Source organism: Aspergillus tubingensis (genome assembly GCF_013340325.1).
Source record: "Aspergillus tubingensis WU-2223L DNA, scaffold_2, whole genome shotgun sequence".
NCBI lineage: Eukaryota > Fungi > Ascomycota > Eurotiomycetes > Eurotiales > Aspergillaceae > Aspergillus > Aspergillus tubingensis.
In genome coordinates, this window is record NW_023336276.1 from 1733409 (window position 1) to 1759687 (window position 26279).

A 26279-nucleotide genomic window follows, 5' to 3' on the forward strand; every position below is an offset into this window, starting at 1 on the left:
TGAAAGGGGCTCAATCTGCTGTGATACACGACGCGCAAGCCTCAGCCATGGCTACAGAACGCTGTTTCACTGCCCCCATCGGAGAGATCGACCATTCCGGTATGACCTCATCGTTGCCTGTCCCTTGCATTGCTAACCCTATTTACCTATCCCCTGAATAGATCCAAATTGGAACCGGAGGAAAGATGCCATTCCATCCACCATCGTGATAGGGAAAATGTGGGCAGACAGTGAAGGATACAGATTCACCCGCTTGACGGAAGATCAAGTCCTTGTGGACTTTGATCATGATTCTGCGAGAAATCCAATCAATTGGACTCATGTGAGTAATCAAAACGACGGGCTATGGGTGCTTAAGCTGACATCAAGCCATCTGCGACAATTAGGGGAAGAAAATGTTCACCGTTCTCACAGCGCTCTTCCTAGTGCTCAACTCTGGGATATCGTCCTCTTTACCCAGCAATGTCGTTCCAGCGATGATGCGTGAATTCAATGTTACAGGTGACATGCAGAAGGTTCTCCCCACCGCCGTCTTTCTAATTGGATATGTCGTGGGTCCCTTGTTCTTCAGCCCACTGAGCGAGACAATCGGGAGGAGACCTGTTCTGCTTGGTAGCTTCACCGTGTTTCTTTTGGGCACGATAGCGTGTACTTTTGCCCCAAACTGGCCAGCGATGTTGGTGTTTCGATTTATATGCGGAGCCATGGGGGCCGCTCCTCAAACCGTAGTAGGTGGAGTCTACGCTGATATGTTTGAGACTCCACGTGCTCGGGGCCGAGTCATGGCATTTTATATGGCGGTAAGCTGTCCCCAAAAATAAAGATGCAGGAATGGCGCCTAACTATCACCTAGGCGGCGAGCTTTGGTCCAATTATTGGTCCCATTATTTCCGGGTGCAGCGCGCAGTACGGCTGGCGATGGACATTCCGCATCGACCTCATCCTTGTCGGCTGTAGCTGGCTTAGTTCGCTTTTCCTGCCAGGTGCGTGAGGGATACAGCTCTGTCATCTGCTCTGCTGATTCTCACAAGGAAGCTAACGTCCAAGCTAGAGACATTTAGTCGGGTCATTGTGAAGAAGCGTGTTGCCATACTAAACAAGCAGTCATCGACCCATAGCTATGTCTCTCAGCGAGAGCTTCAGAGCACCGCAATTCAGCGTAGCTTGAAAGAGACCTTGACAAGACCCATCACCATGATGTTCACTGAGCCAATTATCCTGTTCAGCGGAATATATTTAGCTTTTGCTTATGGGCTTATTTTCTTTTGCTTCCAAGCATACCCTATCATCTTTGAAGGTATTATTCATTCATCTTTCTCTGTCAAGTGCATAGATCGACGAACCTTGGCGTGTGGCAGTCTGCTGACTCGAGCAACGCAGGGACCTACGGTTTTGATGTAAAGCAAACATCGCTTTGCTATTTACCCAGTAAGTGCCTATCAAGAAGAAATCATGATTACCACCTACTAAGCCAGCTAGTTGGGATTGGCGCAGCATCTTCCGGCATTGTCTCACTTTACTACGACATCATCTATGAGCGAGCCAAAGCACAAGGGAAAAGATGGACGACCATTCCGGAGCTACAGCGACTCCCGGTAGCCTGCATTGGCGGACCTTGTCTTACCATTAGCCTCTTTTGGCTAGGATGGACCGCCAATCCGCAGATCTACTGGTTGGTGCCAGTGCTCTCGGGCCTATTTTTTGGCTTCGGATACCAGATAATCTTCATTTCGCTGTTGACCTACGTCACAGATGCGTACAAGATCTATTCCGCCAGCGCCCTAGCAGCATCTGTAATCACGCGGAGTATTCTGGGTGCCGTCTTCCCCCTGGCAGCTGATCCAATGTATTCGGCCCTTGGAGTCGGATGGGGAACATCGGTCCTGGGCTTTGCAAGCCTGGCTTGCATTCCCATTCCGGTGGCCTTCCTCTATGCTGGAGAGTGGATTCGCAAGAGAAGCACATTCTGTCAGCAGCTACTGAAAGATGAAAGTGCCACAGAAGATAATCACGCCACACGCCCTGTGACTCCGGAAGCCGTTTGAGTTCTTCGTGTCACCCAAGAAGGTTTCAGTCTCTTGTTCTCCGTCCATCGATGGTGGAATGTTTATACCTCATATATCCGAAAAAGCTTGTTGTGTTTTCAGATCTCAAGACTGCACGCAAGACAGCCCACTTCTGATGACTACGTTCCTCGACATGACTGACAAGGAGCGTTCTTTACCTACGACAGTCCACTCATTTTCTTCTTCTTCCTCTTTTCTTTCTCGAACAGGATATTTAATTTTACCATATATACTGACGACATCTGCCTTGCATAAATGTTACACAGCAACCGTTGAGGTTGCGCCGAGGGTGCATGGAAGTTTTGGTTATGGATAATGAATTTCGGTAGCATAGAACTTACGGCCTAATATGACAGATAGACCTAGATCACCTAATGCATATTCAGTTAGTCTTACTGCACGCAGTTTCCAATATGTATGCTTTCTGTTGATTGCTGCCCACCGGTGGCAGTAATAAGTTGACCGACATGGCTCGGAGCTCATTTATGTAGAACCACCGGGCGTTTCACAGTGTCATGTCAGTGTCACCCTGTCACTAGATATTCTGCAACTTTGGGACCACGGGTGTGTTTATATCCGTGATTGCGAATCAATTTTCAGGAGGGTGGCTTCATGTCGCCTCTTTCTCATTTTCTCTTCCCCCCTACAATGCCCGCACTCCTTCTTTCTCACTCCTTCTAATCATCTGAAAAACTTGCCGATTCATCGTCTAGGACTTACCACGTCGTCGCGATCGGCCATGAGACTTGCAACTTTCCTCATTACATACTTGGTTACAATAGTGAGCGCCCGAGAGTGGGCGATGACCACGGACATCGGATCTCAGCAATTGGACAACGATGACAAGATCGTCTCCATGACGGAAGATGTAGGGTCTATAAGCATCCAAGGGATAATGTAAAAAGACACAGCTAATTGATATGCGTAGGATGCGGTCGAAATATCCTACAGGATTGATTGTGACGACAGCACTCAAATGACGACGTGCGATGCGGCCGAGGCAATAACTGTTGTTGATGATGGACCACAGACCACTGGTATCCCAGATGGCTTGATAATTGTTGACGGAGACGAGCTGATATATTCGTAAGTGCCTGCGCCTGTGTTTGTTCTTTTTACTTGCCCATTGAATCTAACTGTTGAAGGCCTGTAACGAGTCCCCAGACCATGACACAAACCTTTGGGGAGGAGCACGACACAGTATCCACAGATACCACACCTGAATCATTTTCGACCGAGATCACCATGTCGTGGAGTAGCTCCAGCCTAGCTGTCTCTACACACATGGTGAGTTTAACAACAACCGGATCGGTTAGTGACACTTCAAGTGTAGGGTCTAGTGTTGGGAGTATTCAAGGCAGCATGAGCCTTATGACTACTCAGAGTCGGGCATCCAGTGCCTCGACCAGCTCGTCGGTACGCAGCACTGGAGCAGCACCGTTAGCAACGGGAGAAGTGGCCATTATGGCTGGTGGTGCTGCAATGGCGTTGCTGGTAGCTGTGTTGTAAGGAAGTACTTTGTGGGGTTGTGATACTGCTACTACTAGTTTTGAGGCATAAGTTGTTATGAGAGCACAAGTCTGTATCGAGATGCCTTGTAGTGGGGACAATTGCCGACCAACTAATCATAATGCACACCACTGACTCTCTGCCTCCGCCCTCATCTTCATTCCAAGATCGTAAACTGACTCTACGATGCTAATCAATGCACAGCTGATCTTTAACGCCGATTGCCGATCGCGTAATCGGCCATAACTCCCCGCAGCATCACGGCCGCCCTCTATAAGTGCTTTCCAACCTACTACTCCCTCCTGCACTGCCCATTTACATATCTCATACTAATTATGACAACCGCTCAGCTACAACCAAGCTTCTCGGATCGAACCGATTTCGACAACGCCTCTCGAGGCTTGATCGGATCCCTCGAGCCCGGCGTCATCCGAGCAGCCGATGGTCGACCCGTCTACAACAATGACGCCTACCACTTCCTGCAAGAGTCAGAATGCCCGGCTACCGCAAACCCAAAGCTATGGAGACAGGGTCAATTAGCATCCATGCAGGGATTGTTCGAAGTCACCCCTGGGATCTATCAAATTCGCGGCCTTGACCTCGCCAACATGACTGTGGTCGAAGGCACCGAGGGAATTATCGTCATTGATCCTCTAACTTCCGTGGAATGTGCTGCTGCTGCTCTAGCCCTGTATAGAAAACACCGTGGCGATAGACCCGTCACTGGGGTGATCTACTCTCATTCCCATATAGATCACTTTGGCGGAGCGCAGGGCGTGCTCCCTGCCGCTGACGCAATAAGAGCGAATCCCATACCGATCATCGCACCGGAGGGATTTGTAGAAGAAGCTCTAAGTGAGAACATGTATGTTGGCCCCGCCATGCGTCGTCGCGCCCAATACATGTACGGAGCTCAGCTACCCAAGACTGCCGACGGGCAAATTGGATGCGGCATTGGCATGACCGTGTCGTTGGGAACAAACTCGTTTGTGCCTCCAAACACAATTATCACTTCGACTGGCGAAAAACGAACAGTAGATGGTGTACGGATACAATTCCAGCTTGTGCCCGAGACGGAGGCGCCCGCGGAGATGAACTTTTTCTTCCCCGATCACCGCGCGTTGTACATTGCCGAGTGTGCAACACACAGCTTGCATAATATCATTACGCTGCGCGGGGCTTTGGTGCGCGATGCAAAAGCCTGGGCGCGGTATTTGGATGAGTCGCTGGTCCTGTTCGGCCAGCAGGCGGAGGTGCTATTTGCGGGCCATAATTGGCCAACCTGGGGCTCCCAGCACATCGAACAGTTGCTATCCGAACAACGAGATCTGTATGCCTATCTACATGACCAGACCGTGCGGATGATGAACCAGGGTCTGACTGGGATTGAGATCGCCGAGACTTTGACTCTCCCGCCGGCACTGCAGACTGCATGGCATGCTCAGGGGTTCTACGGATCGGTCAGTCACAATGTCAAGGGAATCTATCAGCGCTACATGGGATGGTTCGACGGGAACCCAGCACATCTATGGGAATATCCACCCGCCGAGAACGCAAAGAGGTACATTGCCTGTATGGGCGGCATTGACGAAGTGGTCCGCAAGGCAGAAGGGTTCGCGCAAGACGGGGATCTCCGATTTGCCGCGACGCTGCTGGGACATGCAGTTGCACTTGATGCAGAGCATGAGCAGGCCCGACGCGCTCTGGCATCAGTGTTCGAGCAGTTAGGGTTCGGAGCGGAGAACGCGACCTGGCGGAATTTCTACCTCTCCGCGGCGCGCGACTTGCGCGGGGAGCACCAGCAGCCAAATGCAAATAAACTACCGTCGAGGACCCAGAGTCGCCAGTTGAACCCGCGCCAGTCGGTGGAGCAGTGGTTAACTCTGTTGTCGGTCCGGCTGAATGGGCCAGCCGCGGCGAGCGAGGCATTTACCCTGGATGTGCATGTGACAGATGAGAAGCAATGGTGGAGACTGATGGTTAGCAACGGTGTCTTAACCAGCAGAAAAACCTCCGATCGGGCGGCTATTCAAGGCGAGACGCGTTTTACAATGTCTTTGACGAAGCAGCGATTGTGCGAAATCCTGAGCGGCAATGCAGACCTTGGCGACATCGAACAGGAGGGCGATGAAGCATGGCTCCACCGATTTCTGTCTTTGACAGCGTGATCCGATCCGGCAGTTAAGCTGCCCGACCTGTCTATAAGAATGCTATTGGATAAATCATCATCCAGGTTAAAACACCTGCTAAACAGCGTTGCTATTTGTTGTGGACCAATTGTTCGAGTTTCACCATCCCGTGTCTGAGAAAGCCCTAAGCAAGTCGTCGCAAGCGAAGGGAGAAAAAACTGCGCCGCTAAGAGTCGCGAGGCGAAAACGTTGAGAAGGTGGAAAGCGTTGAAGTTTAAATTTGTTCCAGAACAGACTAAGCGCCGAACCATCGGCCGAAGAAGCGAGACTAGACTGTAGTCGGCGAGGGATCAACCCGTGGGGATTGACGGTGCATCTGTATCTTGCAGGTGTCAGGGAGTTCAAGTCGCCCGGGAATCTTGCAACGGCGAGAAGGATGATTATCTTGATCGTAGAGGCTGATAATCAATGCTCAATAATCACTTTTCCTTGATTTTTCCAAAATTCTTCAGTCAATGTGTTCCAAACTTCCACCACCAGGCAAATGCTGTGTTTGGTTGTTTTTGTTGGGAATTCCCCCCACTGCGAACGGGCGGATCCGTGGAAACTGGCCTCGACTTTGTCCGTTTTCCGCACGCCACTAACCCCCCTTGTCTAACGCTGATCCTTTGAGTTCAGATTAGCTGGACTTGTCGCAGAAAATAGTACTTTGTAATAATGGGGAAGAGGTTAATGCCAATAGCGTGGCTACCATGGGTCCATCTCTCCAAAATCAAAAGACTTCAGGAACTGCGTTCCCCTGATTGGACAATGGCTGCGTAAGTCAGGAGAAGACCCTTTGTCTTTCACAAGGAAAATTTAGATCCCCAATCGTACAAGAGTCGCAGTGTCTGACGCTGCTTCTTTGTTTGTTTCTTTCCTCTCTGTGCGACTCTTTTGAATCATGGCTGAACTTCGTAAAGTGCCTGCCAGCCAGGCGGCGGTATGTCTATCCCTTTCTTCAGCACACCCCCTTTGGAAAGCCCTAATTGGCTAACAGCTCTTTTTTTTACTTTGACAGCAGCAGCAGCAGCAGCCCATTCACAATGACGACAATGTTCCCAGTCTGAAGACCCTGAAGGATGCCATTCCTGAAGAATGCTTCGATTCCTCCGTCGTCACCTCCCTCCTCTATCTCGCCCGCGACATCCTCTACTGCGCCATCCTCGCCTACGGCGCCTTCCACATCCACCTCCTCCCCTCCCTGCCGCTGCGCGCCCTCGCCTGGGCTGTCTACGGCTTCTTCCAGGGCTGTGTCGGCACCGGAATATGGATTCTGGCCCATGAATGCGGTCATGGTGCCTTCTCCAAGCACCAGACCTTCAACGACATTGTCGGCTGGGCCGCCCACTCCTTCCTGATGGTCCCCTACTTCTCCTGGAAGATCACCCATGCGCGCCACCACCGCTACACCGGCCACATTGAGAAGGACACCGTCTTTGTCCCCTGGACCGACGACGAGCTGGCCAAGAAGAAGAACGTCCGCATCGAGCAGCTCAAGCATCTGACCGAAGAAACACCCATCGTCTCCTTCCTGCAACTCATCGGCCACCAGCTCTTCGGATGGCAACTGTACCTCTTCCTGAATGTCACCGCCGGTCCCAAGAGTCTGCCCGAAAATCGTCCGATCCGTGGCGTGGCCAGCCACTTCAACCCCGTCGGCGACCTTTTCACTAGGTCGCAGTACTTCAGCATTGCCTTGACTGATTTGGGTCTGCTTATCATGGGTTCAATTCTGTACTACGCCTCGACACAGATTGGTGCATGGAATGTCGCCCTTTTGTACTTTGTTCCCTATCTGTGGGTGCATCACTGGCTGAGTATGTCTTCCCCTTCTCTCCAGAGATCGTCAAAGAGGCAAAACTAACACATAAAACAGTCGCAATCACCTACCTCCAGCACACTCACCCCGCTGTCCCCCACTACTCCGCAGAATCGTGGACCTACACCAAGGGTGCCCTTGCCACCATTGACCGGAGCATCGGCTTCATCGGCCGCCACTTCTTCCACGAAATCATCGACTACCATGTCGTGCACCACCTGTTCAGCCGTATCCCCTTCTACAAGGCCGAGGAGGCTACCCGTGCTATCCAGCCGCTCTTGGGAGCCAACTACCACGAGGAGAAGGAGAGCAGCTTCTTGTACTCGCTCATGACTACGTTCCGCAAGTGCATCTACGTTTCGGATGGCAAGAAGAACGGCGTGTTGCATTTTGTCCTTCCCGAGGAGGCAAAGTAGGGATGCATGAATCATCTGGGTGAATGATTGTTGTGGTGTTTAAGAGTGTGGATTTCTAGTTACATAGAGTACGATATGCATATAGACAGTTGATAGACTTTGATAAGCGATCACAATGTATGATAGACGCAAGACTACTGTTGATATTCTGTCTCCGATAGAAGGACTAATCTCATAGTCAAATAATTGACATCACGCTCAGCGACGCAAAACATCCATGATCTTGGAGCCCAAACTCTGTTGGGCATCTCTCTCCTTCTCTTCTACTTTTGCTGCGAAACATCAGCATGGTCCGACCACTTTACAATAGAGACTTACTTTCGTAATTGTCAAGGTAGCTTTCAATATCCGAATTCAGATTCTCAATGAGCCTAGCTTGGAAAAGCTGCACCTCTTGTCCTTCGGGGCCTACGAGGATGGCCTTATACCAGTCGGCTCCATCGTCCCGGTCATTACAGGCTCTGATTGCCAGGCCATGATTCCAAGTCATCGCCCAAACTTTCGCCGAGAAGCTCGGTGGGGCGCCAGGCATGTTGATGGAAGCTGTCAACGTGTTAGCTGGAGAAAATGAGTGATATGTCAATGAGATTGGAAACTTACCTATGCAGCAGAGTATAACGAAGAAGGATAGGGAGGGTTGCGTCGAGGAATATGAACTGAGAGTGAGATCGATTTACGAAAAACGTGTTGATTTCCACATAGGACAGAAGATATATTTGGGAGAGCTTATATAGTTGTGTCTATCTGCTGATAGCAATTTGGGGTCGGACTTCTCCGTGTTTCTATACTCCTGTCAATCAATGATTATCGTGTTTCTTACGCGACAATAGAACCTAACTACTGGTTATGTTCTCGAGTGAGTAGATAATGAGTGTTCTATGTTACATGGGTATGGATATGGCCGTCGACAGCAAGACTTCATCCATATATGAATATCACACTTTCTAACAGTGAGACATACTGCAGAATGCCAGCCTATGCACACACAAAGAGAAACGCGTGATCGTATATTATAACTATGTATGAAGGCAGTCCCCGGACAATGCCTGCAAAGAAATGCGACCTATCGAAGAGCACAGCAGCATATCAAAGAAACCACTTCCCTACGATAGCATGTATCACCATATCACCTACACATGATGGCTTCGACGCTGCTAGCCAACAGCCTCCTGACCAACATCAAGCAAAATCTCCCCCTATAGCATATGCCATGTCTCACTCCGTAGGCATTTCCCTTCCCTTCGGGCAACTTGCGTACAACTTCCATTCATCCCTTTGAACATATAAGACGACTCTGTGTAACCCTTCCAATCAAGTACATGCAAAATCCCTGCACTCCTGCACAGCTCTTACCCAATCAACAGCCACCATGCCCCGAACGCGTTCCCACTCCATGCCCTACTCCACCCCCTACCCTTACATCCCAACTTCCTTATACACCCACCCATCCGTTCCCTTCTGCGTCTCCCCTACCATCAACTACTGCCAAAGTGACGCCTCCTCCTCTCCCCCGCCCAGCCCACCCCATTCCATCACCCCACGTCCCCTCTCCCCACCCCCACAGCAACCCTCACGCCCACCACCTCCACCTCCACTCATCCCTCGAAACAACTACCCCAAACTCTACATTCTCGACGGCGACACCGCCGCCGGCCTGGCAATCCGCTACTTCATCCACGAACGGGGCGGCGTCCGCGTCCGCGCCGGCTTCATCGACGTCCAGCTCAAAGACCAAATCCTACCCTCCTTCATCTGGGAACAGGACCATGCCGGCGAACTCCCCATGCTATTCCTAGACAACCCGACGCGTAGACCCGTGCGAAAAGTTGTCGGCTTCGAAGCCATCACCGAGTACATAGATAGCGTGTCGCCCACGGATCGCTACCTATATGGGAATACGGAGCAGGAGCGGGCGTTGATCCGCTCGTGCATTCACTGTCTGCGGCGTGATGTGGTTGAGCCGCTGTATGAGTGGAATAACCATTACTTGGGAAATAAGACTGGTGAAGAAGTCACTGGGTATGCGCCGGTTCCGGGTCGGAGGAGGGCCCTGCAGGAGAGAATCGAGATGACGCTGGACCAGGTGGAGGAGAACTTGGAAGGGTTGGAGTATCTCCTTGGGAAGTTCTGCGCCGCCGATGTGTATCTCTTTGGGATGGTGGTTGCGCATGCGGATCGCTGGCCGTGGTTCTTTGATGACGAAAGGAGACCGAGGATCTCGGATTACTTTGCTAGGATGAGTGAACGGCCTATGGCGCATTTGGCGGATGAGTTTTGGGATACTACCCGGACGACGGTGGTGGACTAGGGTGACGTTTTGGGTTATATATTTGGGGCTTTTGCTTTGTATATACAGACTGTCTGGTATTGTGCGGAGTTGACTTTTGTCCATCTTGTTTGCTTGTTTTGAGTTCGTTGAGTAGTTTACGTTCAAGTTTAATGGTCTCTTATATATATCAATTGTCCATGGTTTGGGTCATTTACTATGACAGCCTCCGGGTTATGAATTTGAATATACAGCAGCGTTAATCCTGATGACTTTGCTCTAACTAGACGAGAAGGCTGAGTCAGTATAGGAACCCGCTCGGGTCGTATGAGAAGATTTCCTCAGAAAGTACCATTAATAGTATCATGGGTATCGACTTGACTCCCGGCATTCTCTCCGTTAGCGCCGTTGCTGCCAACAAGGGCTCTCGGTGATAAACGCATTATCATTGGCGGATGTGGGTTAGCGTCTTGTGGCGCCGCTGCAGCATGTTAAGGATTACAGCATCATAGCATCGGGACTATAGCTAACTCCGGGCTGCAGACTGTCGGGCAACTACTTAAGAACGTCACAATGGCACTGAAATTCTCATCGTTTCATTTCAACAAGCTTCGGAATCGTTGTTGAAATGTCGTCCTTTTCCGCACAGTCCACCAGTGAAGAAGTCTGCCAAGTCCTGGCGGACCACATTAAAGGGAGCAATGGTATGTCCAACTATCCCTCCTCAGTTTTCCGAATGAAGGAAGGATCTAACTCTCTTAGTCCTAATTACTGGCGTCACGCTAGACAGTGTAGGCGGCGAGGCAGCTCTTCAACTCTCCCGTCACCAGCCGGCTCTCCTGGTCCTGGCCGGTCGCAACCTGCAGACTCTCCAGGCTACCGAAAATGCCATCAAAGCCGAGACACCGGATGCAAATATCCGTCTACTCATTGTAGACCTGAGCTCGCAAGAAAGTGTCCGCAATGCAGCTGCAGAGGTGAACAACTATCAGGAGCGCATCGATCATCTTATCAACAATGCAGGCGTCATGGCGGCACCGTACACGACTACTCCAGAGGGAGTGGAATTGCAGTTTGGAATAAACCACATCGGCCACTTTCTTCTCACTAACTTGCTCTTGGAGAGAATGATAAGCGGAGGGTCTAAGGTTCGGGTAGTGAACGTCAGCAGTGCTGGCCATAAGCGTGGACCTGTCAGGTTCGATGATGTGAATTTCGAGGTTTGTGTTGTCCCAGAAAAGATCAACCCTCGTATATGAACTGATGAAGGAAGCCTTGGCTAACGCTCGGCTAGAACGGGAAGTGCTACGACAAATGGCAAGCATACGGCCAAAGTAAGACAGCCAATATGCTCTTTTCGGTATCACTGGCGGAGAAAGCAGGGGAGAAAGGGGTGGAGTCATTCAGTCTCTATCCTGGACGACGGGAGACTGGCATTGGAAGACATTTGAAACCAGAAGAATGGGTCATGGCTGGTATGTAGAATTTTGACGTGACAGACATTGTTTGGTAGTGAAGGATGCTAACCTGAACATAAGGATGGAAACATGAGGATGGGAGCATCAACGATGACCCCAAGCTGAACTGGAGAACAGCCAGCCAGGGAGCTTCTACCTTGATTGTTGCGGCATATGATCCAAGCATTTCTGGTAAGCACGCTCCACCAATACTGAGGGGTAGATGTTGATAGACTGCAGACAAAAACGGTTCGTACATGGTCAATAACCAAGTAAATAACGGCGAGGCGGTCGACTACGCTCTGGACCCGAAAAATGCGGAAAAGCTGTGGAAGCTGAGCGAGGAGATCGTTGGCCAGAAATTCGAATACTGAATGCTTCCTATCATATAATCACCGTACGCTGACCGAATCCATCTTGTTCGTTCCAAGGTGTCCCGCTGTGAGATGGATAGGTGGTAAAATGTGGATAGGGTGGCTTAGTTGTCTTGCTTGGCATCGTAAGTGAAAGAAGCTTCTGTTACACTCGAGAATGTATTTTCTGTGCTGCTTGAAGTACTGCCGCTGCCAGTATAGTAGTCCCCAGCCCCTTGCCTGCGCATCCGACCTGGCACTGTGATATGCGGTCAACGAAGCGATGGCAGAGACCGGTAGCCTTCGCCAGACGTCGCTCTAACATCGTCGCGAGTACATATTGAGAATCAGGCATTCCTCGCATTACCTTGGCTATCGTAGCATAAATTAGTGTCAATCCCAACCAGTAAAATAATAACGGCGGTATATCATCAGCATTTGGTATAACCATTCTCTCTTCCGGTTTGCCACACGGTGTAGGCATGGGCCCCGCTGTGGGCGGCACGATCATAAACATAGGATGGCGACATTCCGACTGCCACTCGTGATACCAACTCAAGAGATTTTGCTCGAGGCTGATTAACACTTTCATCAAGTGTATCGCAGAGTCGCATGTGGTCTTATTGCGATGAAGCTCATTTTGGGTGTACCTGTGTAATTGGCCTAACTTGTACAGCATATCAAGAAGTATGTCGAATCTATTGGTTGACGGTTCGATATGCGAGAGTAAGGACAAAGAAGGCTCATGCTTGACATTGGTACACATGAGAAGAAACTGGGCCCGGCTTGTCAGATGCATCAATCAGGAATAAGATGAGCCTACCTCAATAGTACGGAGTCGGCGCAGATCCTGCGTGTTGAGCAACTCCGTTGCAAAGTTGGATTCACTAGCTAACTTGCCGGCTGCCTGGACGTGGACACTCCATGCATCTTCCTGTCCTGACGGTTGTGCACAGACCTCGTAGAGTGCAAGGATCATGGCAGAGCGAACGAGATCAGAGACGTAGTCTATATCGGTTAGTGTACATATTTGCTGTATCGCTTGCACGTAATGGTGTCTGCTGTATTGTGCCAGGTTGTGATCCTTTCGCAAGGAGGCCACATGTGCAAGTGTCAATGCAGTGAGGGCTGTCCTGACGACTGGCAACACCGACTGACTGAAGGAAGGAAATAGTTTTACCCAGTGAATAGGCGACTGGTCCTTTGAGTCTGGAGCCTCTGGGGGTAAGTAGTCGCGCAGGAAGATCGAGACCAATTGCTCCTGGTTCTGGGCCACTATCAAGGATCGATTGTTCAATCCAACAATGGTGGTGTCCCATAAAGGAGCGCGACTCCTAAATTCAGTCAACAAAGCTGTCCTCCAGGTTAGATACCGAGTAGTAACTCACAGGTCAGAGTAACCTCCACAATCGCGGGCTGAGGATTGACATCCCATACAAGCTGGCCGGGTCTTGTCGCACTAGCGTGCCCGGAAAGTAAGGCATCAGCACCAATTGTTTCGGCTGATCGACAAAAATCATCGCACCTTGACCTTGCGCATCAGACAAGTCCGGCAGCTTTGAGCCCTCCAGGTGCTTCGACCCATCTTCCACGCATGGGCCTGTCCTCAAGCTGTGCCGTTGCATACAAGCCGGATGGTTGTCAAGAAGAAGGGAAAGCGTGAGGGATGGCGAGGCTGACGGCTTAGCCGAACGCCGGCACATGACTACGAGAGCTGATCAGTGGACACTAATTTATTTTAGCTAGTTATCAGAAGTATCGCACAGTGCTTGCTTTACTTCTGCTGCTTAAAATGTCTGAAAGTTTACGTGTTCTCCCCATTCCCAGGAATGCCCTATCAAGACTCCGAACGTCCCGAAAACACATCCATCAGCTGCAACAGACTATCCCATCGGCCGTCCTTTTGAACCTCAATCTTGCCCTCCGGAGTCATCACCTTGTACTCATCTGCCGACCGTGTACCATAGTCATAGTCAGGCTGGTCGTTCACAAAGGCTACTAGATCTCGGATCCAGGCGTCCATCAAGACGCGCTCTGCAGGACTGGGTCCATGCATGATTGAGTAACTGGTTATTGTCAGTACTGTCTGTAGTCAGGTAGGGCAGGCTTGCTTACTTCCATATGGGTCTGTCCATGCTGTGGCTCACTCCAAAAGATGCTGGCGCTACCTTTTCAGTGATGAACGACAAGCGGTATGCGATGAGATACCGCCAGACATCCTTGAGATCCGCCCCATGCTCCAGGAGATTGTTCACCAGAAACCTGTAGGGCGCTCGGACCTGCCCGTCGGCGATGATTTGTCCGAATACAGATTGCCATTCCTGCTTGTCTGTGGAATCTGGTAGGACATAATGGCGTAGTAAACGGTCTGTTGTGGCAGGAGAATAATAATTGGACACTTGCAGTTTCAATGATTCCAGATTGGCCTCCGGGCCGTTCGTCACGGCATACAGTGTGTTTTCATCTCGGACTTCTCCAATAAACAACCGCAGGCCACGCCTCTTGAACTCGGCGGCGAAAGATCCATTGCGATAATAGTCAAAGACGCCTGAATGGATGAAGACACCATCCGTGACCGGTCGGAAGGTGTGGTATTTGAGTTTCATGATCGCATCACACAAGTCTGTTGCACTGATGGCTCGCAGCTTCTTCAACTTCTCTGCCCCTGTCAGGTCTGCTGAAATGCCAAAGTGCTGACACAATTCATCGAACTGTGGCTCACAATCCTGTACTGTCTTGGGCTGGGACGGAATCGCGTTTGAGTGCAAGTACAGTCTGCGGAACTTGTTGCGCATAGCTTCCTCCATCTCGCCCCGGAAGTCATACAGAACTTGAGCTTGAACCGCATAAGCGCCAGCACTGCGACCCGAGATTGTGATGTTCTCCGGGTCGCCCCCAAAGGCAGCAATATTCTGGTACACCCATTCCAGGGCGAGTCGCTGGTCCCAAAGACCATAGTTTCCGACTTCTTGGCCAGCTGACTCCTCTCGCAATGCCTCGCCTGCCAGAAAGCCAAAGACATTCAATCGGTAGCCAACTGCGATGAAGATGGCATTTAACTGTGCAGTGGAGATAAGTTCTGTGGGGTCCATTCCCGGCTCCTGGCTGGGGTCGCCAATCTGGAACCAACCCCCATGAAACCAGATGACGACAGGCCACCGGGGATTGCGCACTTGGGGGGCAGGAACGGGTGTCCAGATATTAAGGCGTAAACAATCTTCACGATAGGTGTGTTTAGGTCCACCATGGGAACTGACGGCTTTGGAGTAATTAGGCTGCGGGCATACAGGGCCAAATCGCGTCGCATCATAAGTATCCCCGGGCTGGCCTGCGGTGAGCTGTTGCAAAGGGTAGGGTTGAGGTTTTCGCCATCTCAAGTCGCCGACCGGGGGTTGGGCGTAAGGAATTCCGGCGAAGCGTCTCGACTGAGTGCCATTTTGCAGGCCTTTGACACAGCCACTTGTTCCCGGCAATAGGATCTCACACTCGGATGTTTGGTAGGAGATGTGGTTCCCCATGGTGTTATAATTCCGCTGGTTTGTCTTTCGAAAGAACCTGGGAGTAGAAAACACGGATAAGAACAGTAGCGGACAGGGTGTTGAAACGAGGGGTAGTCAAGAATATATGTTTGCTAGTAAAGACTACGATAGGTGGCTTCTATCTAGTCTAGATGGTACTAGTTTAGGTCGTAGTTTAGTATTATCTGCCTGCATGAGGGGTTGCGGGCGCCACAAGGCCCTGATACGCTCTGATTGGCCGGTGGGCTAACGGTGCTTGTGTGAGATAAGATACACAAGATACTGGGTTTGGAGAAGAGATCGGCAATCCGAGACGCGTGAGGGGATTCAAGCCAAGGGGGTCCATGAAACTGATGAAACTGTGGTCCTACTGGTTCAGGGCACAATGTAGGCATCCGCCATTCTTGGTCGTTGATCCGTCGGCCTCTATTTTTAGGCACCGATCGATGCCAGAACCCTAATTAAGGGGACAGGGACGGTGTACACTCAGGCTATATGACCCTCCTTCGGGCTGCATCTGTGGCCGACCAAAGACGCCAGGAAAGGCTTTCCCTGCGGGGACTTCTGATCCAAGAAACCGACGCTTGTTGTTACCTCTGGAACGTTTAGAAAGAAGGTTTGGGCTGGCGAAAATTTTCTGCCGACTTCACGTGATCACAAGTGCCTCAGGAGCCGATCCCAAAGGGGGCAAATTCAGAACGAATACGATGATCTTAATCCTCCACACCAACCATGAACGACCAGCTGCCTATGCAGATTCGCTCGCGAAGATCACACAATAAATCCCGCGCAGGATGTCAGAATTGTAAAAAACGGCGTGTCAAGGTAGGCCTCCCACTGCTTCCGTCGGATGGAAACCGGACGAACACTGTCAACCCTCCACTGTACTATATATTACTCCCCTCCTACCACTAGTATACGGCATCACTAGGCACAATGTTGTCTATCTTACGTGCCTTGGCTTGCTTCATTCCCAGATCTGCCTCATATACCCCTCTCTCTGGTCATACTGATCTTCGCCAGTGTGATGAGAAAAAGCCACATTGTACAAAATGTGTGCGACACTCGATCGAATGTGATTTTGCTTCCCCAGCCGCCTCGACCTCCCCCGATCCAACCCGCCGATTCCGGTTTCGACCATCCAAATATCAACCCGGTTCAAGAACATCATCACCCAGCACCCGCACAGAAGCTGTAACAAGCTCAGCTGCATCCGCATCCACTGGAGTGCAATGTGATCTCGCTGGAAGTGCCCTGTCCGGTGGCATCTCGTTTGCCGACCTGAAGCTCTATCACCATTTTGTGACCTCAACCTACAAAACTCTTGCAGACGAGAAAGTGGACCACAAACGCGTCTGGTCCCATCACGTTCCGCAATGGGGCATTTCGTTCCCCTCTATTATGCATCTAATTCTGGCGTTGTCGGCGCTGCATTTGGCGCATGAAGATCCCGCTTCGCGCACGCAGTTCATCGCTCAAGCTGACGATCACTTCACTTTTGGGGTCCGATCGGTATCTGCTGTACTGTGCCTTCTGAACACGGAAAATTGTCAGCTAATCTACATGTCTGCGGCCCTCATATGCCTGGTGTATTTCGGTCGTGGGCCCCGTCGCGGCGAGTATCTGGTGTTTAGTGACATCGGCCGATCCGAGTGGCTCATCCTGTTGCATGGCGTGCATTCTATTGTATCGCAAAATCATGATCGCGTCTTCACCGGTGTTCTAGAACCGATTCCGGACGATAGTATCGGCGGTGTGAGTGATGAGTTGCAGGCAGAACTGGACGAGCATCTGCAACAGGTCCGACAAGTCCAGGCTTTTATCCTGTCTCATGTGACCGATGAAACGTCCCGAAGCTTGTTCGAAGCTGCCATAAGTGATCTACTCTCGGCATTCGAGGAAGTGTATAAGATGCGCAGCGCTGGGAAGGATGGCATCTGCCTGATGCATCTGGTGGTGGGGTGGGTGTACCGTCTACGGGCGGAGATGATCTCCCTTTTGGAACAGAAGGACCGGTATGCGCTGATTCTCTTTGGGCATTGGAGTATCTTGTTGGTGTATCAGCGGTCGTCGTGGCTAATGCAGGGATGGGATGCGCATGTGCTGCATGGAGTGCGCACATCCTTGGGAGAGGAAGACCAGCAATGGCTTGCATGGCCGATCCAGGTGATTGAAGGGGAAGTACCTACACATAGCACTTCCAAACTGTAATAGTTCAATAATAACAGACCGCATACTTCCTATGCACATATGAACATTTGGACAACGAATCAACTCGATAAATATCACAAACCCTTCACAAAAATACTATGTACCGTGATAACCCAAAAACAAAAGAAATTATAACGAAATAAAGCACCAGGAAAACATCATTTCCCCCCCTCCTCATCACCAATATCCGCCATGGGCTGGCAATACTCCGCCGCTTCCTGGGTCCTTCTCGCCCTCTTAATCATCGTTCCCGGATGATAAACCGCCAATACGGCCATAGAAATAAACATCAACGCGGCATCAAAGACATAAATATAGACCTCCTGAGTGTTCAAAGGGGACGTCTCATTCGCGCCAAACTGCACCGTCCTGACCAAGTTTCTCAGCATCAACGCCCCGCACGCCACATACAACGCCCACATATACCGCTTCCATCTGCCCGTCAACCACGGATTCTCATTGACCACCCACGTCGGCTCGCGACTCAACCGCACATGAAACGCAATAGCAACCCACACAAACAATAGGAAGATCACCAGAGAGAATATCAATCCTGCCAGGACGGCTTTGATACCCGTTTTCATGAGATGCTCGTCGCCGGTGATTTGCACCCCGGCACCGACCATCTGCGTTAGAAAGCAGATGACGTCGTTAAGAACGAAGATCTTTGTGAGCCATTTGGGGCGGATGACGGAGTGGTGTTCAGCAGCGAAAGCGGCGATCATGCGTCCGAGGATCATGTAGACGGTGGCGGCGATGAAGGGCGGCGCGCAGAGGATGAGCATCTCCTGCAAGGCCCAGGGACCGATGAGCGTCCGGCCTTGATGGGACCAGGCACGGCCATAGTAGCCGAAGGTTTCACCTAATGAGAGATTATGTTAGCCGGATGGGAAAATGGATGGATAGATGTCGTGGTGGGGCTCGGGGCAGTTGATAGGGTAAAGATGGATTCGACGCACATATTCCCCCGATAACTAGTGGTATAAAATATGCAGCGCGGTAAGGAAACATCATGACGAAGTGAACAAGGGTCGCAAGACCGAAAATGGCCATGAAGGCGTATCCGGCTGTCGCGGACGGCGTATAAGGGTAAAAATCGACGTAGGGAGCGGAGCCATTGACGCCGGGGTGGAATTGAAAGTCCATGGTGAAGGCAAAATACAATTCTGTAATTTTAAGAACAGTTGGATGGGTGCGAGTCTCATCATCCCAAGTTCTGGTTTGATGTTCTTATATTTAAGAAGTCCCTGGAGGAGAGCCATGGTGGTATTACCAAATCGGGTAATTCGTGAGCGAGTACGAGCGGGTGCGCGATGAGTTTGTTCGGCGGGACAAGAGTGGGGAGGGCTAATTTTAGCTGTCGGCGTTACAGGGACAGGGACCACGAAGATAAGCATCTTCCAAGATTCGCACTGGTTGCGTGTGTGTTTCATCGTTGCCTATGGTCCTGCATATCTTGCTCATGGTTGCACTGTGGCGAATCTCTTCTGTGGGTAAATGCGAGGCGCTATAAGGCAGCGATGAATCCTTCTAAGAGATGAGGACCCTCATGCACGCAAACTCTGTATAGTGCTCGATCTACTTTGTTGCTAGATTTATTGGCAAATAGCTCACGACAGCTAGAGCACTGCCGATCATCTCTACCGGTTCCAGTACGTCTACGGATACGTACGAGAATATTGCAACAAAATTAGAAGAAGTCTATTCGAGCGGCGGTACGCCTCAGGGCACGAATCCGGAAGTCTAATCTAACACGCTAACTCCAGAATGGCATCAATCATAATGCGTCTATTTGCCAAAGACCTTGAAGCGGTCCTCCAGGGGCGCAAACGCCTTCTCGCCGGGCTCCGAGGTAGGGACGCCGAAGACCAGCTGAGCGTCGAGCTTCCATGAGGCCGGCAGGTTCCACTGCTTCTGGATCTGCTCATCAACGAGCGGGCTGTAGTGCTGCAGGTTGGCACCGAAGCCCTCGGACTCCAAAGCGGTCCAGACTGGGACGAGAGTCAGCAAGTGATGATGATGAGAGATGGTAAGGACCGTTATGGACCGGTAGGAATATTGTTAGGTGGTAGATGACTTACTAAGGTACTGGGACATGGCATTGGACTCCAGGGCAAAGGGGTCAAACTTGTCGGCGTAGATGGCGAACTTCTCCTTGATACCGGCGAGGGAGTCATAATCGACGAAGAAGAGGACCTACTGTTGGTTTAGCTGGATGATCCGGTCAATCCAAATTATAGGGGCAAACAGACCGTTCCGTAGCCCGCGCGGAAGGCTTCAAGCTTGGGCTTAGTCTGGTTCTCAAAGTTCTCCTTGGGGAGGGTGCCAGCGGCAACCAGACCCTCCATGGCAGCGATAGCGATGTCCCAGACCTTCTGGTGCTCCTCCTTCAGCAGCAGAACGACGCGGGAAGTCTGGGTGTTGAAGGAGCTGGGCACGTGCAGGACGGCGTTGGCGACGATGCTCTCAATGGCATCGTCGGAAATGGGGCTCTCGGCCTTGAGGCCGTAGTAGGTGCGGCGGGCCTTGACCAGCTCCAGAAGGGAGGTGGTGGCAGGGTTTTTGAATTGCGGCTGTGTGGAACCCATTGTGGGAGTATTTATGTCTAAGTAATTGATTGATGGACTGAAATCAATCGGTATTGAGAGTTATTTTGGAAGGCTGACTTGAATGTCAAACTTGACGTCGGGGCTGGACTACTGCTTATATAGATATGCGGTGTGCTGCGAAGAGGGGTTTTGATTTAACCCCGCCAGCCCGGTGGGGAATACATTTCCATTCTATTGAACATTTTCATCTTCTTCATATTTTTCATTATTATCAATCTCACTTACCGTGGCGTGATTACCATGCTCGACCAATCAGGATTTGTAAGCCGGAGGGGAGAGACCCTCACTGATGCTTGGGAGGATTAATCAGCTCTTAGCAAGACGCGGAATTAACTAGCTGCCTTCCGCCGGAATATGGGTAAGCAAAGGTGCATTTGTCAAGCCCTGCGCACATCTTCTGCTGTAAACTTCCATCTCTCTCTCTGTCAATCATCATGCTGTGAAATATGAAATCAACAAGAGGGATGCATGAAGGAATGGCTTGATTCGAAGCCAAGCACGTGAGGACAGTTAATTGATGCCTGAGGTGTCACTACTCTTAGGACCACGTGATCGGGACTTCTTTCAGCCCGAGAGGGCACATGGTGGATTGATGCCTCAGGCAGAAGAATGGCTAGAAAGGTTTGGTTATGCCACTAGTGACCTTCTACCCTGAGATTCCCTCTCGGTCTGCTACAGTCATACCAGTCATGTCTCCTGAGGTATCCAAGGCGCCCCACCTGTCTGGTGTTGGGGCCGGCGTAGGTTACCACTACTACGGAAATTCATCCCTATTTTAGCGGTTGCCCGACGGGGATACATCAACATGTTCATTCGGAAGATAGAGAAGGGGTTGGGAAGTGTGGCTTGTCGGTCTTTGTAACACCAACGCCTATATCCACACAAGATTTGTTTGTTTTACTAGACATGGTTCATCATTGAGAAACTGAAAGATGGCGAAGTCAGAAACCAAAGACGACATCTGGTACATGAAAATCGACCAAAAAATAATCAGAAGGAATAAAAGAGGGAGAAGAAGAAACGAAAAATGAAAAATGGCAACAACAGATGAGAGTACAAAAGTACACGAAGATAAGAAAAAGAAAATTTGACAAAAAGTATACAAGGTACCGACGATGATTACATCAAACCAAAATCGTAACAATGACCGTTCCTGCATGGGGTCGATCGAACCCTTTTTGTTTCCTATATATGCGTCCCCGTTCCACTCTTCCTTGGTAATTTTCTTTGTTACGTTGCCTTAGTTTCGTTGTATATTTCTTTTCCTACTCTTCACCTGTTTTGCCTTCTTCGGCCTGTCTCCCTTTTACACTCACACCCACAGGCACCATTCCCTTCTCTCTCTACTTCTCTTCCCCCGTGAACTTATCATCATCACTACCATGGCGACAACTAGCACCCAGAAGAATCCTTCTAAGCGTTCCCGCGGGAAGGGAAGAGGAAATGGAGGAAACCCCGCTGAATTGCCAGATCCCAGTCCCTAAGCCAGCCATCTACCCCAATGAGATGTACCTTTGTCGACGAGATGAGTATCACGACATGATCAATCATCATAAAGCTGTATTTTGCACCTGCGCCACCCCCAGAGTTGTAGAGGTGACGGTCGGCCATGCTCTTGAGTCGGTCTTTGTTCGGGTGAGAACATGGGCAACCATGTGGGGAAAGGGAGTCACTCTCTCATCTTGCGGATTCAGATAAACAGGCGATTATCGCCAGCTTGGATGAATACTGTGTCCAGGAAGACTTGGATAGCATCCTTCATAGCCTCCCTCCTGCCGCCCGTGCTAATTTCGGATTGATTCTGGTTGAGACAATGCTGAACCAGTTCATCTGTACCAAGTTCATAGATTCTCCCTTCTGGTTCATGGACGGAAAGATCAGTGCCACCGATTCAGAGCCCCAGTCTGACTTCCACAAGAGGTTCCAGTACGTGTACAAGAGGCTCCTACAAGGTCAGTTCATGCATACCACCCTTTTCTTTGCATTTAATTATCATGATCTTTTGGTCTGCTCTTGTTCCTTCGTCCCATCCGTCTTTGTTTCTTACCTCCCTCAAACTTCTCACCGGCAGACAATGCGATTTTACTGACCCCTAACAAAACCACAAAGTTTTCCGCGAGGATGCAGCGTGGTGGAAATCCATCATTGTTGGAAAGCTCAACGATGAACCCTGTGTGATGAATAATATCCCACCCACTCCCGTCGGCCGCAACACAATTAAACATCGCACGGCGCTTGTGAAGACTTACACTGATGAGTTGATGCGTTCCCGGCTCTTCCAGCTCTTGCTTCGAGATCCAGTGACCAAGTACAAACGATCCCAGCGCAAGGGTAGTCTGCGTTTACTCCTCGAATCTGCCGCTCAGACCATCATTCACGGCGATGGTGGTCTCTACGGTAATATGAACATTGTGCGACTGCCAGATCTTCCGAAATTCCACCACTGGTCGGGCCAGATGATCGTCCATCCCTTCCACGCAGGATTTGAACCCGTCGAAGGCAGTCGGGTTTTGATTGTGACGCGGCCAAGCTATAGCTACATCGACATCATCTCCCTCAAACACTTCTGTACGGTGGCCCAAAATATGGTGAACCGTGCCGAAGTACTGGTGGTAGCCAAGGGGAGAAAAGCCCGGGCACTATGGGCAGCTGCTGCTGTCAGCAATGACTGCGAGGACACCGTTGGAATGGACAAGGAGGAAGGAGAGAGCCAGGAAGAGGATGACACGGAGGAGAATGCTGAGCCGGTCAGGGATCTTCCGCCCCCACGAGAGACCATCTGGCGGCAGTAAACCGCCTCTTGAATATCTGGAACTGGATTTTGAGGAACGAAGCCCTGAGGGGTTAGAGTACCCATAGACTTATTGACGTGTTGAGTACATTTTGTCGGTCGAATTCAGTTCTCGTACCACCTAAGTTCAATCCTAGTCCATGTATTGTCTATCTGTCGTGTTCCATCGTGCCCCTTCGTCCCGGAAGTCAGTTTGGTTATTTCCAGCGAGGGGTTGTACATGCTGCCCGCATTAATGGAACGCCAACACCAACCCTCTTCGTAGCCCTTCAACCCAATTAACTGTGAGTGTATTATCCCAAGGCATATTCCTGTAAGTTTAATGAAATTGGAAGAGGGAAAGGAAATCTATATTCGGTTACATTCTAGATACACAGGCGATCGCAATCGAGAATAAGAAAACCTCTATACCAAGAAACCCGAAAAGAAAAACCAGGGAAAAAAGCCACCCACCCTCAACCACTGAACTGTGATGGTACCCTTTTCTTTTGTACCCAGAACAAATATATAAGGAGGTAAAGGCCGGGGAGAGAGGCCAACAGATCCGCAAGTATCATGATGCCCAGCGAGGGATGAGGTCTCTGACAACATGTGTCATCGTCCCTACCTCTGCCACCCGTTGATCCTGAGGGTCCTGCACCTCGAAGGTCCAAACCAATTTAGCATGTACCACAGCGTCAAGACGCCAGAATGCGCGAAGGAGGTAGTGCTTGATAGTCCCATCTGCAGATGTCCAAGCGTGCGTGTTCGGTGGAAAATAGAGTGCCGCGAAGCCAAGGCTTTCAGAGACTAGGAAGTGTCAGTTCGCAAAGTTGATCAAGAGAAAATGATGGATATGGTGTCTACCAACCTCCGGTACTATCATACCGCCGGATTTCGAGGTCACGCACATGCTCACCTTGCTGTATGCTGTAAACGGTACTTATTTCGCCCCTTGGAGGTACACCGTCTCGTGCCTGCACCTGAAAACGCAAAGGCCCAGCTGTCAGTAACAGAAATAATGCTATAAACCCCGCGGGCGACCAGTGCGTACCTCAGTAAAGGCTATACGACGATGCAATCCGTGATGAGGAGCAAGCTCCGTTCCTAGCTCCTCGACGAAGGGGGTGACAAGCTCATAGGTATGTTTCCCCGAATACTCCATGGGATGGGTGATGGTCCCCCCCTTGATGGCTAGGCCGTGGGCGACAGCGGTGATGCTGCACCTTGAAAGTTAGCTGCTGCTGCTGCTGCTGGAGACAGGGACGATGGGAGCGGGGGGTAGAACATACGCATCATTGCCGCGAAAGGAATTCATAGGTACTTGGTAGATTGTGGGATACCTGGTAGCAAGCATGCTACTTAGCCTTCCTTGCAGATAACCGGATCGACTCAATCCACCAACTATGGCAATCTTGCTGGGATTCCAGTTATCGATGAGGGCTGCCACTCGGTCCTGGATCTGGGTAACAACAGGACCCATGCTCTGCTGGAGGGCATCCTGAGAGAAGATGAATCTGCCCTCTTGCTGGTCAAAGGCGTCGCGTTGTTGACCTCGAAAGTGCCGGGGGAGATACCATGAGTCAAAATTGAGGTCGACACTGACCTCGCTTTGGCCGTCAAAGTCGTGTTTGGCTGCGATGGCCGCCTCCAACCCGACATGCATGACCCTTCCCGATCTTAATGGCCGTTGTAGGGTTTCCCGAAGATGGCTTAACAACGATTGGTCGATTCTGGGGTTAGCACAATCCGCTTTACTGTCCTCGTCATATCTCTGGAAAAATAGACGATGAGGTTCGGTCGGATGCACCGCAACAACATCCAATGCAGTAAAGTCCTGCCCAAGTTAAGTTTATTGATGATGAATCAATCGTCGGAAATCTTACATTCGTTAGACCACCCAGGTCGCAGACCAACACGCGGTCTCCTGGTTGTGCCAGCGACTCATTCCTCAGTCGGTTTGCCACAGCAATGGCCGCAGCCAGCCCTTCGGTCGCAAAGTAGATCCGACCTTCGTTCTGTCGGAAACCGGCCTGGTTGATGGCGGCCTCCATAAGAGCCAGGCCCTCTGCGCCCCAACAAGCCGGCAAGGAAAAGTGCCAGTCAATGTGTGGTAGGTTTCCGGTTCCCAGTTCACGCAGGATTTCGGGGTCGTTGCGAAAGGCGTCTCGGATATTCGACAGAAAGTGTGAGATTAATCTCACCGTCGCAGGGCGGTTTTCATAATTGAAAGCCTCTTCACCGCCGAAAAGAGCATTCAAGTCCAGTCCTGCAACTCGAACCTCAGGTGCCCCCTCCACGAGCATTTTGGTCCAGGCGTATCGTGGACTTTGGTGTAGCGCCTCCTCTCCATATGTTGACTGCTGATCCTCGCCGTTGGGGTAGGCTAGAACTGAAGGGATGATGCAGGAAGTTGCACCAGGGGGCGTCCACTCCACGGACCGTGCTCTCATCGCGTCCCAGTAAGTCACCACTGTGAACAATGTATTAGTATGGCGTCCAGCGAAACAAAGGGCTGAATGAATCAAAACGAAAACATAGAGAGCTGCGAAAAGGAAGGGCTGTCACTTGCCGGTCTTCGTGACCCCCTGATCAATACCCACAGGCAATCGCCGGTTGTTCATTTCAAAGAACGAATTTAGGGGTACAAACGAGAAGATAAGAGAAGAGTGAGAAACAAAGAGTCCAGTGAAAAGAATGACTGTATAAAGCGGGTCAAACAAGCTGTATGGTTTAATCGAAAGGATGGAACCATGGAATGAAGAGGGAGGCATCCAAAGCGGTCCTTGACCTTTTTATATTCTGTAGCCTCTGCTGGCATGAATGTACAATATAGAACTCAACACATTAAACATGTTCTATTCCAGTCATTCTGTCTCTCCTCCCCTCATCTCCTCTCTCTCTTTCTCTCTCCCCATCCCACTTCCCCCCTTCTCCTTTTGTGTGTGTGGCTGTTGTATGTCTCTGTCTCTAACATTGTAACAGTCATTACATGACAATATAACAATATATACTTTCCTGGCAAAAGCCCTTGCCCAAAACGGCACGTGGACAAAGAAAGTTTTTCCATCCAAAACTATGGGAACTCAAAGAGGGAAGTCGGAGGCGCAGTCT

The 26279-nt window shown here is 50.6% G+C and overlaps 14 protein-coding genes across 14 annotated transcripts; 8 read left to right on the forward strand and 6 right to left on the reverse strand.

Moving 5' to 3' along the window:
* Window positions 1-47: 47 nt before the first annotated feature.
* On the forward strand, window positions 48-2045 carry AtWU_01170 (putative MFS multidrug transporter; the record flags this gene model as incomplete). Its single annotated transcript, XM_035496285.1, has 7 exons — window positions 48-99; window positions 162-322; window positions 387-800; window positions 854-983; window positions 1052-1297; window positions 1381-1428; window positions 1495-2045. 7 exons carry the CDS (start codon window positions 48-50, stop codon window positions 2043-2045), a joined length of 1602 nt encoding a protein of 533 aa, XP_035352178.1.
* A 760-nt stretch (window positions 2046-2805) lies between these two features.
* Window positions 2806-3575, forward strand: AtWU_01171 (similar to An14g06960; the record flags this gene model as incomplete). Its single annotated transcript, XM_035496286.1, has 3 exons — window positions 2806-2934; window positions 2995-3152; window positions 3212-3575. 3 exons carry the CDS (start codon window positions 2806-2808, stop codon window positions 3573-3575), a joined length of 651 nt encoding a protein of 216 aa, XP_035352179.1.
* A 335-nt stretch (window positions 3576-3910) lies between these two features.
* Window positions 3911-5743, forward strand: AtWU_01172 (alkyl/aryl-sulfatase; the record flags this gene model as incomplete). Its single annotated transcript, XM_035496287.1, has 1 exon — window positions 3911-5743. The coding sequence occupies one exon, from the start codon at window positions 3911-3913 to the stop codon at window positions 5741-5743; it is 1833 nt and encodes a 610-aa protein (XP_035352180.1).
* Window positions 5744-6647: 904 nt separating this feature from the next.
* Window positions 6648-7981, forward strand: AtWU_01173 (oleate delta-12 desaturase; the record flags this gene model as incomplete). The annotated part of the gene is made up of 3 exons (XM_035496288.1): window positions 6648-6686; window positions 6771-7563; window positions 7623-7981. 3 exons carry the CDS (start codon window positions 6648-6650, stop codon window positions 7979-7981), a joined length of 1191 nt encoding a protein of 396 aa, XP_035352181.1.
* Window positions 7982-8179: 198 nt separating this feature from the next.
* AtWU_01174 (uncharacterized protein) lies at window positions 8180-8513 on the reverse strand (the record flags this gene model as incomplete). Its single annotated transcript, XM_035496289.1, has 2 exons — window positions 8180-8253; window positions 8300-8513. 2 exons carry the CDS (start codon window positions 8511-8513, stop codon window positions 8180-8182), a joined length of 288 nt encoding a protein of 95 aa, XP_035352182.1.
* Window positions 8514-9350: 837 nt separating this feature from the next.
* Window positions 9351-10289, forward strand: AtWU_01175 (glutathione S-transferase family protein; the record flags this gene model as incomplete). Its single annotated transcript, XM_035496290.1, has 1 exon — window positions 9351-10289. One exon carries the CDS (start codon window positions 9351-9353, stop codon window positions 10287-10289), a length of 939 nt encoding a protein of 312 aa, XP_035352183.1.
* A 586-nt stretch (window positions 10290-10875) lies between these two features.
* On the forward strand, window positions 10876-12078 carry AtWU_01176 (short-chain dehydrogenase; the record flags this gene model as incomplete). Its single annotated transcript, XM_035496291.1, has 5 exons — window positions 10876-10951; window positions 11010-11467; window positions 11542-11722; window positions 11786-11896; window positions 11945-12078. 5 exons carry the CDS (start codon window positions 10876-10878, stop codon window positions 12076-12078), a joined length of 960 nt encoding a protein of 319 aa, XP_035352184.1.
* Window positions 12079-12223: 145 nt separating this feature from the next.
* AtWU_01177 (Zn(II)2Cys6 transcription factor) lies at window positions 12224-13597 on the reverse strand (the record flags this gene model as incomplete). The annotated part of the gene is made up of 4 exons (XM_035496292.1): window positions 12224-12832; window positions 12881-13391; window positions 13446-13516; window positions 13583-13597. The coding sequence occupies 4 exons, from the start codon at window positions 13595-13597 to the stop codon at window positions 12224-12226; spliced, it is 1206 nt and encodes a 401-aa protein (XP_035352185.1).
* Window positions 13598-13894: 297 nt separating this feature from the next.
* AtWU_01178 (acetylcholinesterase) lies at window positions 13895-15575 on the reverse strand (the record flags this gene model as incomplete). Its single annotated transcript, XM_035496293.1, has 2 exons — window positions 13895-14123; window positions 14173-15575. 2 exons carry the CDS (start codon window positions 15573-15575, stop codon window positions 13895-13897), a joined length of 1632 nt encoding a protein of 543 aa, XP_035352186.1.
* Window positions 15576-16307: 732 nt separating this feature from the next.
* On the forward strand, window positions 16308-17786 carry AtWU_01179 (Zn(II)2Cys6 transcription factor domain-containing protein; the record flags this gene model as incomplete). Its single annotated transcript, XM_035496294.1, has 2 exons — window positions 16308-16400; window positions 16599-17786. The coding sequence occupies 2 exons, from the start codon at window positions 16308-16310 to the stop codon at window positions 17784-17786; spliced, it is 1281 nt and encodes a 426-aa protein (XP_035352187.1).
* Window positions 17787-17944: 158 nt separating this feature from the next.
* Window positions 17945-18932, reverse strand: AtWU_01180 (RTA1 domain-containing protein; the record flags this gene model as incomplete). Its single annotated transcript, XM_035496295.1, has 2 exons — window positions 17945-18648; window positions 18746-18932. 2 exons carry the CDS (start codon window positions 18930-18932, stop codon window positions 17945-17947), a joined length of 891 nt encoding a protein of 296 aa, XP_035352188.1.
* A 642-nt stretch (window positions 18933-19574) lies between these two features.
* AtWU_01181 (nitroreductase) lies at window positions 19575-20374 on the reverse strand (the record flags this gene model as incomplete). Its single annotated transcript, XM_035496296.1, has 3 exons — window positions 19575-19777; window positions 19868-19982; window positions 20039-20374. The coding sequence occupies 3 exons, from the start codon at window positions 20372-20374 to the stop codon at window positions 19575-19577; spliced, it is 654 nt and encodes a 217-aa protein (XP_035352189.1).
* A 1464-nt stretch (window positions 20375-21838) lies between these two features.
* AtWU_01182 (similar to An14g07080) lies at window positions 21839-23187 on the forward strand (the record flags this gene model as incomplete). Its single annotated transcript, XM_035496297.1, has 3 exons — window positions 21839-22030; window positions 22098-22347; window positions 22505-23187. 3 exons carry the CDS (start codon window positions 21839-21841, stop codon window positions 23185-23187), a joined length of 1125 nt encoding a protein of 374 aa, XP_035352190.1.
* Window positions 23188-23739: 552 nt separating this feature from the next.
* Window positions 23740-25789, reverse strand: AtWU_01183 (Hsp70 family protein; the record flags this gene model as incomplete). The annotated part of the gene is made up of 6 exons (XM_035496298.1): window positions 23740-23975; window positions 24037-24148; window positions 24220-24385; window positions 24458-25002; window positions 25052-25638; window positions 25738-25789. The coding sequence occupies 6 exons, from the start codon at window positions 25787-25789 to the stop codon at window positions 23740-23742; spliced, it is 1698 nt and encodes a 565-aa protein (XP_035352191.1).
* Window positions 25790-26279: the final 490 nt, after the last annotated feature.